Source organism: Artemia sp. Qi Xiang Cuo, chromosome 10 (genome assembly GCF_049724085.1).
Source record: "Artemia sp. Qi Xiang Cuo chromosome 10, ASM4972408v1, whole genome shotgun sequence".
Classification (NCBI taxonomy): domain Eukaryota; kingdom Metazoa; phylum Arthropoda; class Branchiopoda; order Anostraca; family Artemiidae; genus Artemia; species Artemia sp. Qi Xiang Cuo.
The window spans coordinates 50,985,851-51,005,319 of record NC_142803.1 but is presented as its reverse complement, the minus strand read 5'-3'; the positions used below and the strand labels follow the sequence as shown (position 1 = coordinate 51,005,319).

The 19,469-nt window shown below is 34.1% G+C and overlaps 1 protein-coding gene across 1 annotated transcript; it reads left to right on the top strand.

Annotated features, from left to right (window-relative positions):
• Positions 1–4,971: 4,971 nt before the first annotated feature.
• On the top strand, positions 4,972–19,186 carry LOC148947860 (uncharacterized). Its single transcript, XM_089095122.1, has 2 exons — positions 4,972–5,131; positions 14,962–19,186. The coding sequence occupies exons 1-2, from the start codon at positions 4,972–4,974 to the stop codon at positions 16,011–16,013; spliced, it is 1,212 nt and encodes a 403-aa protein (XP_088951248.1). The 3' UTR covers positions 16,014–19,186.
• The last annotated feature ends 283 nt before the right edge of the window (positions 19,187–19,469 follow it).

Here is a 19,469-nt window from a genome sequence, read left to right as displayed (position 1 = left end):
GGGAAGGGCAGAGGCTCACTGAAATATGCCTCTTTTTTCGGTATTTTCATTCAAAAATGAAAAAAAAAAAATTAAATCCCCCCCATAGATTTTGAAAATACATTCTGCACACCCGCCCCCCCCCCACTGTTTTTGTAGATTGACACCAGTGGTGGAACTATCCAAAGTTATGACGGATTATGCTTGAAATCTATCAGCGACGAACCTTGGATTGTCTTAGAAAAGAGAAATGTACCTCTCGTTACTTTTTACATAAAACATTAACGTTTTCTTACTTTTAAGTAGGGAAAAAAGAACTTTTACCAACAGTTAAAATAAAATGTCTGGAAAATACTAACATTTGTACGAATTAAATTAATCGAAATTAATGAGAATACGAACCGGTTAGCAGTTTCCTTATTACTAGCTCATTAATATAATTAGTTATTATTTAATGTAATTTATCATAACTTATTATTGTTTAAGTTGCCTTTACTTGTAAAACCATCATTACATTTTCAATAAGAAAATTTTTTTCATTTTGTCAGAACTTCATAGTAGAGTCTAATTTTAACTGTGTAGGACCTGTCACTGCATTATTATTGATCCCGTTTGATTGGCGTATTATTTTGAGCTGGATTCATGTACAATGTTTTATGGAGGGCTTAGCTCTTTTGGCGGCAAGGGCGGATCCAGGATTTTTTTTCGGGGGGGGGGGGGTACTAATTTTTGACTCAGTTTTCGACTAATTTTACTGATTTTTACCTATGTTTTACTAATTTTCGACTTGTTTTCGACTCGGTCAAAATTTGGGGGGGGGGGGGTTCGAACCGGGTAACCCCCCCTGGATACGGCCTTGTTTGGCAGTGAGTCTTTTGTTGTTGAATAATGAAGAATTTCTTTTTCTTGTCTTAGAATTAAATTAAGTTAATGGTCTAAATATTTCTATTTTTAAGGTACTTTCTTTCAATGAAATCTTCATTCGTACTTGTATGATATACCCCTACCTAATATTCTTCTAATATGTTTCTCTGACGCTCAATCCTAATGAAATATACCAAAATAAGATAAAGTATAATACTTTAGAAAAAAATGGGCTAAATATTTGCACATTAGGGAGGGGGGGTTAGAGTATAGTGGGTCTATATGCAAAATATGTTTGGTACAACTGTTCTGCATATTATGAAGTAAGAACTGTTTTCTAACTTCACACTGTCCAAATACTCCCCCCCCCCCCGTAATGTGCAAATATATAGCCCAAATTATTTTCCATCTATTCTCTCACTTCTCTTTGTCTTGTCTCACCCTAAGCTGATAGAGGCTAACGAAAAAAAAACGGTTCTATAATGCGTCAATGAATGAACAACTTGAGCGGTAGGGGGTTTATGATACAGGTACCTCTTCATTTTTATAAAGGTGAAAAAAAAAATTTTTAAGTTTGATTGGCGTGTCATATTGAGCTGCATTCGTATCTAGTGTCGTATGGAGCGTTTAGCCCTTTTGGCGCTGATATATTTAATTTTGATTGCCATTTATAAAAAGGTGTCTGCTTTCGTTGTCGTTTTCGTTGTCGCTTTGTTTTCGGTTTCGTTTTTGGTTCGTCAGATACATCATTATACGTATAATTTGTATTTATTCTTATTTTAATGTCAATTTCATTGTTGTGTTGTTTGTTTCTAATGTCTATTTTGTTGTCATATAATTACATATTATGCCATTGTTTTGTTCTCAATTTCTAATGTCTATTTTTGTTGTCATATGATTACATGGATTAGCACAGTGTATTATTGTATGGGTATTGATAATGAATAAATCTTATCTATCTTATCTTATTAAGGATTTCTGTTTTCTTCTCTCTGAATGAAATTAAGTTAATGGTTTAATCCAAAAATGTTCTTTTGTTTACCCCTAAGATGTATTCATAAAATTAAATCTATCAATTAAAGCTTACTATGTTTTAAAAGACGGCTTCGGCTGATTAAACCTTCTTTTTTAAAAGTTAAACAACGTTTCCTTTTTAATCTCAGTTTAATTGGCATTTCTTTTCTAGCTGCATTCATGTACTGTGTTTCACTGAGGCATTGGCCCTTTTGGCAGTCAATATCTTGTTGCAATTTAATCAAGATTTTTTGTTTCTTATCTTAAAATGATTGTCTATTTTGTTGTCATATAATTAAGGATTTCTGTTTTCTTCTCATAGAATGAAATTAAATTGATCGTTTAATCAATTATATCCATAAAATGTATTAATGAAATTTAATCTATCAATTAATTCTTAATGTTTTTAAATTATATCTTCTTTCGATTAAACCTTCTTTTTAAAGGTTATACAACATTTATTTTTTAATCTCAGTTTGATTAGTATATCATTTTTAGCTGCAATCATGTACAGTGTTTTATGGAGTGTTTAGCCCTTTTGGGAGTGACTTATTTGTTACCACACAATTAAGGATTTCTGTTTTCTTGTATTAGATTGAAATTAAGTTGGTGGTTTCCGTTTTTAAGGATTTCTTCTGTGCATAAAATCACCGTTTTTATCAATAAAAAGTTTATTTGTTTTATTTTAGTTTAAGCTGCATCCATTGACAGTGTTTTATGCATCGCTTATCCCTCTTGACAACCAAGGCCGTATCCAGGGGGGGGATTACCCGGTTTGAACCCCCCCCCCCTAAATTTTTGACCGAGTCGAAAATAAGTCGAAAATTAGTAAAACCTAGGCAAAAATCAGTAAAATTAGTCGAAAACTGAGTCAAAAATTAGTAACCTCCCCCCCCGAAAAAACATCCTGGATCCGCCCTTTTTGACAACGGACAATTTTTTTGTTTTTTTCTTCATATATAAGACGAATTCATTTTCTCTGTTTGTAAAAGGAAGGCATATTTTTGCATTCTATTCACTTTGCCATATCTAAAGAATCAGACGGTTCTAATCAGTAGGTCTTACGGAGTTCAGGGCAGGCAGTCCCGTAAAGTAAATGAACCTACAAGCTATGGCCAGAGACAGATCCAAGCCCACCACCCCTGTGAGGTCAAAAATAGAACTAGTTACTGGGTCAAAGAGGCAAAAACTACAGACGACGGAGCCAAATTTTTATTAGTCCCAGTGGAAGAGACAAAAAGATGGATCCATGGCGCAGAAAATAGTTTTATTTTGTTTTCCCTGGCACTTTAAGCCTCATGAGAACATAAGATCCGATTAATCCTAAAAACCCAAATCCTGACAATCAAGAATGGGAAAATTGATTGAACCATTCAATGGAACATCTCGGTTTAAGAAGGTAGGTTACGAAGCCCAGTTTGACGAAAACGTTACACAACGCCATTTGTTACGCAACGCCATTGTTACGCAACGCCCAGTTGTCACACAACGCCATTTGGATTACCGCTATTGATTCAATATTTTTGGTACAAAAAAGAAGAAGCTCGAGCACACGAGCAATAAATTTTAGTGATTTAATTATCACATTTTTGCAGCCTAATCGCGACACACTAGATCACTCTCTTGAAAAAGAGGCAAAAAGTCTAAAACCACTCTGAATGAGCTCTGGTTCCTGGCCTAAGATCGTCTGAATTGGAGGTCTACCGTTGCTGCCTTATGCCTCTCTAGTCGTGTGAAGACCGAAGTCTAAATAAGTCTGTAACTTTCTAGTATTTTATATAAAGATTTAGTTTCTAAGATTCGATGAATTAAGTTCTCAGTAAATATATTAGAAAATGATGTTAGAACTGTGAGAAAATCGAGGCATTATTGTCTCTGGAACTAGAAGAGTCAACTGGACGATAGATGGGACGCTAACTGATAATGCATGGTGCAGTAGCGCCTCACAGGAAAAACTAGGGAAGTTTTAAGCCCCCAAAACAACTTAGGGTTTTGATAAGATTTAGTCATAATTACTGCACATACAATAAAACACAAACCACCCCTCCCCCAAGTCTCCTTAGCTTGTAAATTAGGGGGAACATATAGGGAGCACAGGCTCAGAGAAAAATAGACACCTACTTACTAAGACAAAAGAAAAGAATTAATAAATATCAGTATGTATATAGAGATGATAGAAAGATATGTTCCAACAGTAAAAAAAAGAAAATAAAAGAACAAAGATAATGAGGAAATTTACGACATTTAGCCTCAGAAAGGTTCCATGGCCTCCAAAGGAGAGGGGAGATACACATAGGCCTACTATTAAATCACTAACTTGTAAAGAACAAATAAAGAGAGAGAGAGAGGGGGAGGCAGGGATGGAGAGAGATAGCCGAAAAGAAGAAATATTTGAAAATATGTATTTTGTGGCACCAGAGTTGAGCCTTACCTAAAGAAACCAAATTATAACCCTATTAACACTAATTATTGTGCGAATGGTCCAAATTGGACCAGTAATTGGCCCTTTAAGGTTTTCTCTGTCTATAATTCCGAATGAAAGATTGTTCCACCTGCATTGTGGACTTAATAGAAAACCGCACAATTGTACACAATCCTTTTTTTTCTTTTTTTTGCAACATGTGACTGAAATTGTCTTCCAAATTTGGTTTCCGATTTTAAGGTTTCTTCCAATTTTTTTCAATTCCTCGGTTTTCCAATTTTTCCCAATAATTTCCTTTTTTTTTAATAACTATTCAAATGTCTAAGATAATTTTTTTTCCAACACCTGCTTATGCCCTATGGCCTACAGAGCTGCCCTTTTCATTCACCAAAAATTGTGTCTTTTTCATAACATTGTCTGCAACAACCTTAAATTTCGTTTCTTCCAATTAGATCCAATTTCGGTAGCTGTGATATCATATTCCAGTTACTGATGTGCGTGTTCCGACCACCAAGGAAGTACCTAAAAAAACTGCGCGTGTAGGACGGAAAGAGCTGGGGAAATTTTAGCGCAAAATCCGATTGGGTACTGAGCGAAAAGGGGATGGGCTGGATTCCCGGGAAAGAAGCCTATAAAGGGATCAGTTATTGAGACTGTTGCTTGCAGTCAAGTTACATGGCCCCCCTGATAGCATGGGAGTAGAAGATAGAGTGTGCATACCCAAGAAAAGAGCGAGTTTACGAATTATAAACTGGAGTAATAGTGAAAAAGAAAATGATTCTCCAAGTGATGACTCCCGTCAGGGGGTAAATACTAAGGAATTAGATGGATCCTGTAGCGTCATCAAGTATGGTACGTAACTGTTCATTATATAAATATATGGACTATATGCAGGGAGAATATTTATAATAGCTTATTAATGCAGTTGGGTATTTATAGAAATTAAATTTAAAGTAAAGTTTAAACACACTTAATTACTAAGTATGTTCAAGTCCCGACTACAGCCATCAGGGCCGAATCCAGGATTTTTTTTTCGGGGGGTGTATTTTTGGGGAGGGAATTACAAAATTTAAACACGCATCACAAATTTTTCGGACAGAAATTTTTCGGGGTGGAGGGGATCTAAACTCCTGCCTCACCCTAGATGCGACCTTGTTAGCCAGTCTGGAGGTAAAATAGCCAAGGTACTTCATTTTATTTCTAAAGCACTTCAACCACTCTTTACTTTTTACCTTTAGAATCATACTCCCTAAGAAAAAAGTAAGCCTTGTTTTAATTTTCTTGATAAATTCATTTTTAAGTGCAATTTGAATTTACTTCATTTTTCTTAGAATAAGACAAGTCCATTGTAGCCCACTTTAAATCGTACAAGGAGAAGAAAAGAAGAGCACGGCAATAAACTTACAGGACCTACCGGTGGAGATGATCTCCCATTCATGGCCCTTCAGCCAGGAAGTGAAGTAAGGGGTTCGGTGCCAGCCATCCTGTCCTTTCGCCCACTTTTCCTATTTATGTTTCCAAATTTCTGCAGGTGCCCATGTAGAGTTGGGTTGACTTTGGCTTGCCTTAAGAAGTCCCGCCACTGACCGTTCCAAACCGAACGACCAGCGATAGGTGAACTTGAACTCCCCATTCTCAGAGATAAAGGATTTCAAGTTTAGTGTGCCAACCACTCTTCTAGGGCGGTTCAAAGGCGTACAAACAAGAAATAGACTAAAAAACGAAAAAAAAGAAAAACTTAAACAGAAATTCATGTTTATAATAGGAAAAAATAATACTGAAAGCAAACATTAATCGATAGAGTGCTTGTAAATAATTCAAAATGGTCAAAAACGAAACAAATAATTTTAACTTTTCTTAAACACATTCCATTCTAACGAACTCACGGCAATTAAAGAGTTCGGAACAGAATATTTTTTTTACGAAATATTCCTACAACGCAACAGGAAACACAGATTAGTGCAGAGAATTTCCCAGAACAATTTTGCTAGCTGGCAGAAAATTTTATCATTTCTAATTGTCCCTTTTAAGTTTCGATGTCACTTTTTACTTTCACTAGAAAATTTTTCATCTAATTTCTGTCTGTTTTCGGTTATCATGTCTAATTTTAATGTTATCCTGTGTGTAAGTCCCCCTAAACTGTTATCGCTAAAGTTACTTGCAATAAAATACCTGATCTTTTAAATCAAAAATTAAAACATTTCTAGAATCATTACTCCAAGGGAGTTCAACCAAGACTCTAGAAGCAGGAAGGTCAAAGTTGAACTTTTTTGTACTAATGGTTCTAGCCCTTTTTTAATTTAAGTTTTAAGGATCGTACATTTTACTACATGTCTTATTTTATGTTTTTATATGTGCTTTGCCTGAGGACGGTCCTTGGATATACAGCCGCAATATCCATTTAAGGATAAAAATTTTCGCTATCTTGGATTAATTCCTCGTTGTTTTACCTGTTGTTGTTTGTATAAAGGAAGAATTTTGCTGTTATTACAGCCAGGAGGCCAGTCTTTAAGCAAGATTACCAGATATTTGTTTATTTTCTCGTAATATTACAATTTCTGTAAATTAGTAGACATGTTTTATATTGTATTATTAACCCCTTCCAAGCTAGGCTTCGAAGTATTGGCATAAATTTGAAGGAATCCTGGAGGGGAGAGATCCATTTTCGAATAAAAAGTCTAAACTGGGTTAACCCAGGAAAAAAAAACAGTAAAAGGTAGAGTTAGCCCAAATTGAAGGGTTGAAAGGGTGTGTATTGAGAGGTTGGAATAACAAGGGAAAATAATGTAATTATAGTTACAAAAAAATAATAAAGTTGATCATGTTTAAAACTTTTGAAGAGTGCAAACAAAAATCAGGTGGCAGAATTAGGTCTAGGTCTGAAAGGGGCAACATCCTCCCTTCACTACTGAGATGTGCCCCTGATTTCTCAAAGAAGATACATTCTTGGTGAAACATAACGCTAAATCATCGATTGAAAACATACTTTTCATTTTAAATTAAATATGTTGATAGTCTTATTTCATACTTCCAGTATAAACACAAGGTACATCGCATTTTGCCTAAAGTAACTGATATTTCCTCAAAAAGGCTGACGGCTTGGATGAGAGCCTTTAAATAAGATAAAATAAAACTTTATTGACAGAAAACTATTACACGCGAATAAAGCCAAAACGGCGTTGTAGGTCAAACAATATAAAAATCAAGACATAAACCATAAGCATAAAGCGAGTCAAAGAGTAATAAAAATAAAAGAAACAAGTTAAAAATAAGTCATAAGCAAAAATAATTGGCAAAAAAAAGTATGAACTCAAAATATGAAGCATAAAGCTGAAACTTAAACTGCGTCAAAAAGAGACAGTAAAAGGAAAGTTAAAAGAGACAGAAGAACAGTATTTAAGTCCGGAAAGATGTTAGCATTCCTACAATAATTATTATTTGTTAAAATGTTCTTCTAAAAAGAGGACGAAAATTCTTCGATACCTCTCTGTAAGAGCGAGGAGTAAGTAAGCTGGGTCACTTGTGAAGGATACCTGGGAGAAGGCCGAGGTTGTCCAACTTCGACAAATATGCTTTGTGTGGGTATTAGTAGTTGGGGCTTTGGTAAAGCGCAAAGAAGGTGTCTTTGAGGATAATAAGACCTGCGGCTTTAAGGAGGGAAAGATGGGGAATTCAAAATCAAATGGAATAAGCTCCATAATTTTTGGGCAACGCCCGCACCCTTCTGTTATGATGAAATCAAGCTAACTGAAAGAGAAACAACAATCCAGCATATTTTTTTCTATATACTTAATATACTTATTTCGCATACTTAATTCGTAAGTAAAAGGACAGCGTTTTGTTCAGGGAGTATGTATTTTTCAGGTCACCTGATTGGCTACTAGTAAACTTAGAGAATCACTCAATTTCATAAATCCTGTTTTTAAACTTTTGTTTAATAAGGAAGATTGTTATTTAAAGTTGAAGCCTGAATGCCGGTTAGGGAGATGTATTGCTCGTTTTTCTCTAGCTAAAGGTTCCTATAGGGTGGAGGGGGGGGGGGTAAAAGGGTGAGGTTTCCCCTGATCACATAGTGTAAATACAGATTTTAATAATATTCATAACTAATTAAGGAATTTCAAGAAAAAAAAATAATTTTGTTTATAAAATCAAGACATCACTACATATCCCTCTCTCCCCCCCCCCCCAAAAAAAAACAAAGGAAAAAACAACGTACAACAGATATACGACACTGGTCTCCACTGATTAATTATATCTCTAGCCCTGCCCCTGGCAAAATTTCTTTGGGCCCCCTCACCCTGCTAAAGACTGTAAAGAGCTCTATGTTCTATGCTTGGAGCTTATAAATGAATAATGGATTTAAAGGTACTAGATTTAACACCCTCTTTCTTTTTCATTCCTCCCATGTGCATTATTGAGTTGAAGAATTTTCTTTTGAAGAAAAGAAGGAAGTCCATTTATCATATTTTTAATACACTAGCAAATCCTTCAAGAGTTCCATGATTAATATTTTTTTGATGCTTTTTAGACCTTTGAAAAAGCGCTCTAGAGATGGGGAAAAAGGAGAAAGTTTCAAAGGAAAAGCTGAAAACTTTTGGAAAGAGTTTGTCAAAGAAAACTCTAACCTGTTGAACTAGTTTATTTAAGAAGACTGCAGGTTTAGCAAAGAAAACTAAACCACAGACTAAAGCGTCGTAAAAGGAAAAAGTTTTGTCAAAAACATGTTGAATACTCTTGCCGAGCTTCGTAAAGTTTGGAACTAGGTAGTTTTTCCTTCATAGCAGGCATTTACTGTTTGAAGCAAGTCAGTATAAATGCCCTATTCTTAAAATGCCAGTGGAATCAACTATTTTTACCCCCTCCCCTCTGAACCCATGTTGGGTATATCCATACCAGAAAACCGCAATTCCCTAATGTTTCTCTATAGTTGTTTAAAAAATAATTAGTTTTTAGGGCATTACTGAATTTTGTCAGTGTTGCCACGTTGAACCGCGAACACAACCAAGCAAAATTAATTATTTAATAAAATCAAATGTGACAGTCCATTTCTTCCGGTAAATTTAAATATTAAAAATCTGTAGATTATCAACTACACCTTAGAAGGTGGTTACAGCTCCTTAACCTGTTTGGTTTCATATTTTTCTGTTTGTCTTATTGTTGCTGATTTTTCACCCACGTTACCTTAAGCTGTAAATCTGAGCATCCGTTACCATCAAAACTGCTTTACTGCATACAGAGGTCTTGTTAACAAATAGAATTAAATCCTCGTTTTTCTAATTTCTTATGATATATAGAAGCTTCCACTTAATCAATTGAAATAATAAGGTTTCATTTTCACTCTGCTTCGTACTTTGAATAGATTAATTTTTTTAATTAAATTTAATTAAACTTAAAATTAAATTTTAAAATTAAAATAAATTAAATTTTGAAAAACTATACTCTGACGCTTACATTCCAAAATATCCCTCAAAGCTAATTAGAAAGTCAGCTCCACTAATTCAGATGGAAGTATGTTACTCTTATGAATTTCACAGGAGAGCAAAAACTTTTGATTGCTGATGATAATAACGATATTTTGATATTGATTATTTTGACGATATTGACGACAAGGCCGTACCCAGAATTTTTTTTCGGAGGGGTTTTACTCAAAAAAATTTAAGGGTGGAGGGGATACGCAAAAAAGCTCAAAAAACACATAAAAAATTTGTTTATATCCATTTTTGTTACATTTTTACAAGTCAGAAAAACATTTCGGGGGGGGGGAGTCAAACCCCCTAACCTCCCCCCCTGGATACGGCCTTGATTGACGATTCGATATTAACAAACGGAGGTTTTGCGTAATGAAGATTTGTTTCTAGCATTCAAAATCAGAAGAACACAGTTTTAATGTTAAAATGTCAAAATTCTAAAATTTTCTTAATTATGTATAGGAGATATATTGCATTTTGGATAAACTCAGCCTCTTCATTACATTAAGACTTAAGTGAGATACAGAAGCGCAGATTAGACCAATCGATCCAGTGCATATAGTTTAATAGATTGGATTATAAACACTCCTTAAAAAAGTGTCATATTACGCCTTCTGAATTTTCACACTCTAAGTGCTGCAAGTTAATTACAGTTGAGGTCATTACGTTTTAAATCTAGATTCAAAATCAAACAGTTCGTGGTAACGAACTGTAAGTAACGAGCGACCCGGCTCAATAGTAACCGAAACTCTAAGAACAGGAATTTTGATTCCAGTAGTTACCTTAAGAAAATCAGATTTTTATGCTAATTTCAAAATTATAAGTGTTATCAAGTTTGGTCTTACCCACCAAGACCTAAGTGACTGAGAAAATTTGCCTTATTTTTGAAAAAAGGGGGAAACACCCCCTAAAAGTCATAGAACTCTAATAAACACCATCAGATTCACACCATCAGATTCAAATCACACCATCAGATTTAGAGTATCAGAGAACCCTACTATAGAATTTTCAAGCTCCCATCTGCAAAAATGTGGAGTTTCGTATTTTTTGCCAGAAGAAAGATCACAGATTGTTTTTTTTTTCAGGGGTGATCGTATCGATCCAGTAGTCCTAGTACATCGTGAGAGGGCTTATTAGAACGGAAATTAAAAGTTCTAGTGCCCTTTTTAAGTGACCAAAAATTTGGAGGGCAACTTGGCCCCCTACCACGCTCATTTTTCTCCCGAAGTCACCTAATCAAAATTTTGAGATAGCCATTTTTTCAGCATAGTCGAAAATATAATTAATGTGTCTTTGAGGATGACTTAATTCCCCACAGTTCCCGGGGGAAGGGCTGCCAGTTATAGACTTAGCCCATTGTTTACATATAGTATTGGTTGATTGTTCCTTTGTGTTTAAAATTTCTTTCAGCTCTGCGCTTAAAACTGAACTCAAAATTTAATTTAAGTTATTATATATGCTCGTAATTTAAACACATTAAAAAACCAAAATACAGATCATTTCCACCTAGAAATAGAAATAAAGAAAATAGTTAAGTTCATGACGGAACATGTCACAACAGCAGTGCATTCATGCTTTATAAATTTTAAAAAGAATCTGTTGATTGACCTTACAAATTCACCTATGGATTCAGTCCCGAAATACGTCAAAAGGCCGTTAACAGCAATATCTTTTCTACTGCCAGCAAATATTACTGTATTTTTCACTTTGTTAAAAAAATTCATTAGATTCTTAAAAAAGATCACTAATTCAGCAAATACATTAATAGATCATGAAAAAAATCACTAAATTTCTAGAAAATCACTAAATCTGATGAATAGATTTAGTAAAAAATCACTAGTTTTAGAAAACAATCAATAAAAATCACTAGCCAGAAGAAAATCACTAGGCAATATAAAAACCACTTTAAATATTGATAAATCACTAGGAATGGTAACCCTGGTCAAATTAGATGAGGCACTGACCGCAACAGTATGTTTAAGAATACGTATATCCGGTTGAAGAATAAACGACTTGTTAAAGGTTATTATTCACTAAAGAATAACATCGTTTGGATTTTTACTCATTCTATTTATTTAATTTTATTAATCCTATTGCAATTGACTTTTTATTTACGATATTCAAATATTTATACTTTCATGAGAAGTAGCCATAAGGATTATCAGTCCACAAGGAATAGTCGAACGATGTCCCAAAATTTGTACTTCCATGACCAACGAAACATTTCATGAGAAACCAAGCAACCAACTGAAATTCAAAATAGATCAGGATAAAAATAGTACAAGTAGATTGTATTTTTATAGCCTTTGCTGTCAAAATCACTTTTTTTTTCTAGAAATTACCCTAGTTTTTACAGTTTTAATAGCAACTACTTAGATCAAGTTTGATCTATGAATGTACACAATTTATGTCATTTCCCACAAATCACCCCTCTTTGGGATAAGGGGGGGGGAGAATAGGAAACTCCAAATGTTTCAGGAAAGAGAAAAAAAAGTTTTAGCGATTAGCCTTCTCAAATTTGTAATGAGCCTGGTAAAATGATTTGAATTTTTATAAAGGAAATAACAATTCAGGTATAGTGAACGATAACAAATACCAGAAAAAAATCAAGTAGCCAAAATGCACTATATCATACTTGTTAAATACTAAGTTTGGAATAAATAAACTCTAGCTGATGGGAGTGGCATGCATGTATTTCAACCCCCCTTTAACTCATTCTGTTCAACTCAACTCTCGTTCAGCTAAACCCCCATTTAACTCAGCCATCATTGAATTTAACCCCATTTAACTCAGCCCCCAGGCAACACAACCTTCATTTGTCTAAACCTTCTTTCAATTCAATTCCGTGCAACTCATCGCCTCTTTAACTCAACCCCCATGCAACTCAGCCTCCTTCAATTTAACCTCATGCAACTCAACACCCGTTTGTGCGTTCAGCCGGCTGCAAGTTAGGTTCTAATGATAGGGGTTGAATTGAATGCAGGCTGAATTGATTGGGGTTGAGTTGCATATGTTTTGAGCCAAACGATATTGAGTTACTTGGTGCTCAGACGCACGGGGGTTTATTCTAAATGAGTTGAGTTTAATGGGGGTGAGTTGATTGGGTTTAATTGCATTGGAACCAATGGGATTTAGGCAAATGACTAATCAATCTAACATGAAAATGTGGCCGAAAAACGTCCGTAGCTCTACTTAACAATAATGATCATATGTCCCCTTGTTGCGCAGGTTGTAATATTGCATTTTTTAGATTAAATAATACAATAAACTATATAGAGGCTTGGGCAACCTCCTAAAATTTTGCAATTCTCCCCATAATTTTCACGTAAATCCAATGTATTTCTGCAGCTTAAAAGTTGTTCCTTTACTTTTCAAAACATTTTTTTTCCAATTACTTTTTTTTTCTTACGTGCCTGTTAACAGCACTGTAAACTTACGACCCAAATTCCCAAAAAAACTTTTTGCGAGTGCCCCAGCCTTGTCATTAACATATATACGTTGGAATTGTTAACGTGCTGACAATATCCTATAGAATTCTCAAAATTCTGAGAAAAATTTTTACCCGACTAGTTTAACATGACACCAAAGAAACCTAAAATAGAAAAATTAAATTTCGAACCTTCACTTCAAGAATCGAAGTCAACTTCATATTTTATGCATTGCTGAAAGCCTATTTCTCATGAGAGACTGTAACTATTCATTTTATTTCAAGTTCCTATTCATCTTTGGAGTCCTATTCAACGAAATTCAATAATAAAAAAATAGCCATCCTAGGTAGTGTGCCTCATTTGTGACGTTAATTTCCCAAAGGAGGTTGAAATGTCAAACGATGAGGAGAAGTAGGTCAAAGAACAAGAGGTCTGACTCAGCATGAGGCCCTTTGCTTCAACAGGCGGGTGTAAATGAGCCTATTGTTATTGAATGGGATAGTAATTTCGAAATGAATTCCATTAATGTCAGCAAGATGGCTTATGTAAAACTTTAAACAATTTAGTTTTTATAGAGCGTAAGAGGACCTTTTCATTTATTTTCTTAAATATCAGTGACTTAACAGCAGGGTTGCCACCCTAATTATTTATCACTGTTTCTAGTGTTTTTTTGGTACTTAAGCATTATGTGGTCACTTCTATATATTGTGCAAGGAAACCAGTCACGAAAAATCCGCCAGACGGGTTAACTGCAAGATACCGCTATAGATAACTGAAATGCAAAGTGCGGTATTCATTGCGTTTATGATATTTAAACTGTTGGTGTTTGGGGTTTAGGGATGGAAGGTACCTAGGTTAGGTTGGGTTACGTATTTAATATATGCTATGCTTTGCCCCCAACCCCCACCCTTAATGTGCAAATATATAGCCCAAATTTGTTTCTAAATTATTATATCTTCATGCTATTTTATTTCATTAGCATTAACCAAGCTTGACTTCTTTAGCTGTATATAGCAGTGACCATCTAATGCTTAAGTACCGTTTTTATATTTTGCCCTAAATAAAAAAATCACTTATTCAGCGAATAAATCACTAGATTATTGAAGAAAACCACTAAATCGACCAATATATCATTAGAATCTAGTGAACTGTTTAACTGGATGGCAACCCTGCTTAATAGTGGTTGCAGTGGAACAATGAGGTGACTTGTTTTGCCTACAGGCTCTAAGTTGCGAATTTAAATTTACGCTAATGTGGGATTTTTGTTTCTTAAAAGTTTGGACGATCGAGGTGAACAACTTTATTATCATTTCACCTAAGGGATCGAAACTCTGAATTTATAATAGAACCTATTTTTTAAACTGGAATGAATACCAGTGACATTACGCTGTATATTTCTGGTGCAACAACATCACACTTGTTTCACCTAAATGACATGAATTGTAAAATTGAATTTATTTTGGAAGATAATCCTTTTTTTTTAATTTGAAATAAAAACTATTTACGTATGTTTCTGATAAAGCAACGAAATGAAAGGAAATGAATCTAACTAGTCTAAGCTTTGAACTTGAATGAACTGAACAAAACTGAACATTAGCTTTTCCTTTTAAAGATTTTTTTAAGCGACAACGCATTGTTTCTCGTGTCACTCATTCTGTATTGACAAATTATTTTGAAGTGTGTGACACATATATAATGAAAAAAAAAGTCTAAGCCCTTTATGCAGCGTACATACTCAATATAAAACGAGATAAATGACTTCTCTATCTGAATGATTTTTTTTTAGGCACAACGAAGAAAATTGACCCTATCAAGTATAGGCCGTATGACTTACACACTGACAAGAGAGAAAATATTGATATATACGAGGCAAGCTCTGCCTTACTTCAACTAACACGGCATACTGAGTCACCCGAGTCAGGATTTGGGAGCAGTAGCGAAGAAGACCAGCCAAAACTATCACATGAATACCAATACTACCATCAAGTGTCTTCACAAGAGTTTAAAGATGATTTTAAACCAGAGTTTAAAGATGACAGTTATCATCACCAACTCTATCAAGGTGTATTTAAGCCGATGGGTAAGAGAATGCCTGGTGACCTTTATCGACCTTATGCAGACCTTGAAAAGCAAGCGACTGACATAGAGATTCGTGAGCATAGAGATATATCTACAGCGCAAGCAATCCTCGACCTGAGTAAAAGTAACTCGTATTCTGAGATGCCACTATCCCCTGACGTACCTGTACCTACAACCCCTGTACACAAATCCGAAACTATAACGTATACATATGAAGCTTTCTTCGTCAGTGATGGCAGATCAAAACGAAAGGTTGATTACAATTCAGAATCAGAAGGCGAGACAATGTCTAAAACATCGAAGTATGTCTGCTCAGAATGTGGTAAGGCCTATGCAACTTCTTCGAATTTATCTCGACATAAGCAAACGCACAGAAGTCTAGATTCTGGAGCTGCTAAAACTTGTTCGACTTGTGGAAAAGCTTATGTATCGATGCCTGCTCTAGCTATGCATGTGTTAACACACTCACTAAATCACGTCTGCAACATATGCGGTAAAGCTTTTTCTCGACCTTGGCTTCTTCAAGGTCATCTACGATCACATACTGGTGAAAAACCATTTGGATGTGCTCACTGTGGCAAAAATTTTGCAGATCGATCCAACCTCCGTGCCCATATGCAAACCCACTCGGCAAGGAAAAGCTATAGTTGCGAGCGCTGCGGAAAGTGTTTTGCACTGAAATCTTATTTAAACAAACATCATGAGTCAGCGTGTTTTCGTGATTCCAGTATTTCTAAAAATGAAGAAAGCCAGTCCTGATATAAAAACTATTGTGACTAGTCAATTGTAGAACTTTAAAATTATCTAGTCAACATAGCCCACGAAGCAGCTATTAGCTTGAGTAAGCTCTGTTTTTAATCACATGAATCTGGTAGTTTTTTCACAATAATTTACAAGAATCATGTGTTTTTCACGTTTATAGTTTTCTTTAGATTTGTAACTGTTGGTATAGCAATAATGTATCTCATAGCAAAGCAACACAAACTACCATGTCTTTTTCCTTTTCCAAATATTTATGCGTATTTCCACTGTATTTGTACATGTACACCCAACCTTCCCAAACCTTGAACCGTCTCTTACAGTCTTCTGGAGTACAAAACTAGGTTCACTTAAGCTCCTGGTTCACTCAGCACTTGTGCCGCCACCCAACTATAAGTTGGGTGCCGCCACCCAGCTCAGTCTGTGGAAGGATCTAACTTAGCTTGGGAGACCGTATATAGGAAGGTTCTTTTGTAGCCATTAAATGTTCATGAGTAGATGATTATATATAATTTTCAGATTGCAGGGGGGAGGATTCGGGAGGTTGCCGCACCACATTCTCAAGTCCGGAACCGTTTTGTTTGACTGGTGTGCTGTCTTATAAACTTAGTAGGCTTATTTACATAGTTTAACCCTTTTTGTAACTTTGATAGTCTTTTTATACCTGAAGTTGCTCAGTTAAGATACTAGGGTTACATTGAGTGTTTCTAGTCATTGTTGGAGATGGCGCTGCCAGTTCAGTCACTGCCTAAAATCCAAAAGCAATATTGATTAGATTTAGTCTTTTATTTCCATTTTGTTTTAGTTTTTTTCTAGCGATTATGACAAATTATGCCTCGTATGCAAATTGTTTCCTGATTTAAAATTTTAAAATTATTTCTTATTTTAGTGTCGACGGCAATTTTTTTTTTTTTTTTTTTTTGTAAAAAAGTAATGAGCGAATAAAATTGAAAAAGTAGACTTGACTAAAAAATGGAAAACTAATTATATAAATATGTTCAATTATTTTACAAGTATATTTTTGTATGGTTCCCTAAAGTATTTAGAGGGTGAGGGTCAATTTTTCCAAATAATTAAAAAATTCAAGATTTGTTTACAGCTAGATTTTCATGGTATAAATTATGACAAGAATATTTTCACAACGATTTGGTTTTACTTTATTGGTAGAAGTAGGTAGTTTCAAAATACAAGATCTTATGCTTATCATATAGTTAGGAAATTGTATTTTGATATTATGTTTAAAAGCTTTTTATGTCTTTTATAAAAACAGACTTTTTCCAATCATTTGACCCCCTGCCCCTATAAATTTTGCAGGTATGCCTCTTCTTATAATTTTAAATTTTGCTTTTGAGAAAATTATTACGGTTTACATAATGGGCATCATATTTCCAGCCAGTTCTAGTTTAAGGGGGGTATGTGCAACAAATCATTTAAAACGGCACAGAATGCCGGTTGCAAACATAATTGTAATAAGTTGAAGATTCAAGAACTTAAAATAGCATAAAAACTAACAGTGCATAGAATAGCATATAGAACATAATAGTATAAAACTAACCGTGCTCCCATTGTCTTGATTCTTTTGACTTGGAGTTCCAGCTTAGCCAAAAAGCTAATAATATTTAATAAAATATTAATTTTTTGTTCCAGGTGAGAGTGAAATAACTAAATGAACGATTGATAATCAACTTTTTACTAAATGTTTTATTAAATTTTTGGGATTACGGTTAACTAAAATCTTAAGTGTATCAAATTGGTAAAAATAGAGGCGAAAAAAACAACAGATTTTTAACAACTAATTATCATTAAGGTTTAACCCTTATGTTTATTTCATATTTTAGTCATTACTCATTAAAATTACCCATATTTTAATAATCATTAGAATAAGTATCTAGAATAAATATCTAGAACGTTATAAATATCTATAAAGAATAAATATCTAGAACGTTAGTTAATAAATCCTTTGTTAGTGAATAAATAATGGAATAAATATCTAGAACGTTAGTTAATAAATCCTTCCAAGTTTGTAGTTAAACCATATTAGATTTGAAGTAAATACGTTTTAAATTAAAATTTCCACCTGGAACATACCCTTGTTAAATTAGCGTTTTTAGGTTTAAAATTCTATGATATTTTCGAAGATTTTATCTATTTCATGATGCTCACTTACGCTATTTTCAAGATAAAGAAAACAGCTAGGCTTACAGCCCATTCAGTTTTCAAGTCTTGCTAACCTTTGCCCAAGGCGCAAACACTAGTCATCAAATCAATGTTCACAAACAGCTTTCAAATATACCCAGGCTCAAGTATAGACCACCACCTATTAACTTCAGATTAAAAAAATCGATCTGGATCAATTAGCTTGTAAAACAGTTTATAAAAAGTGCTTTTAGAGTTACATATGACTTAGAAATGTATAACAATATAGCTACATATGCCAAAGAAATGCCAATTTATTTCAGCTTTAATTACTTATTTTACGAAGTCTCATAATGTTTTCCTACTTATTTGTGATAGAAATTTACTTTAACTGCAATAATAGTAGTTATATCTTGTAGATATGCAGTCCTATTTGTAATTAGTTCGGATATTAAATTGCAAATTCAATTGTTCTCGTATGGCAAAGATCAAAGGACTATCTTATGTCCTATGTTTGCCAATAAATTTCCGTTTATATACTTACTAGCCCTCGGGATCGCTTACGTTAGTTACATATATAGCTAAAACAGGCGTGGCACTTTTAGGAGTAATAAGGGGGTGGGGGAATTTCCCCCTAGATCTTTTTTCCTCACCTCAGATTTTGAAAAAAATGCCTTTTCGTTTTTTTATGGGCATTTTCATTAAAATAATCGAAAAGACAGGAAAATAGCCCCTGCCCCCCCCGGAAAGATTTTGAAGAATTAAATCTCTCCCAAATTTCCGTGAATAGACGTGCACCAGCTTAAGTGTACACAAATACCTTTTTTTGTATTTGAATCAAGAAATCTATTTTCAGTTGCACGGAGTGACGGGCTTTTGTGGGATGTGATCTAGGACCCCAAAGAAACAGAATATTAAATTTTATTATGTATTCTTAGTGATTAATAGCTGAAGCAGACCTTTTTTTTAGTCATACCTCCTCCCCTCTTCGTGCAACTTTACTACGCCAGTTTTTTCTCATAGGTAAAAAAAATTAGATTGCGAATCTCTTACACGTCAATTTAAAAGTTGAGTATATATATATATATATATATATATATATATATATATATATATATATATATATATATATATATATATATATATATATATATATATATATATATATATATATATATATATATATATATATATATATATATATATATATATATATATATATATATATATATATATATATATATATATATATATATATATATATATATATATATATATAGAAGGCTACGGTGGTTTACCCTGGTGGAAAACAATATAAAA

Coding starts and splice junctions, on each gene's coding strand:
- LOC148947860 (XM_089095122.1), top strand. CDS start 4,972: ATGGGAGTAGAAGATAGAGTGTGCATACCCAAGAAAAGAGCGAGTTTA. Junction 5,132..14,961: donor CTGTAGCGTCATCAAGTATG/GTACGTAACTGT, acceptor ATTTTTTTTTAG/GCACAACGAAGAAAATTGAC.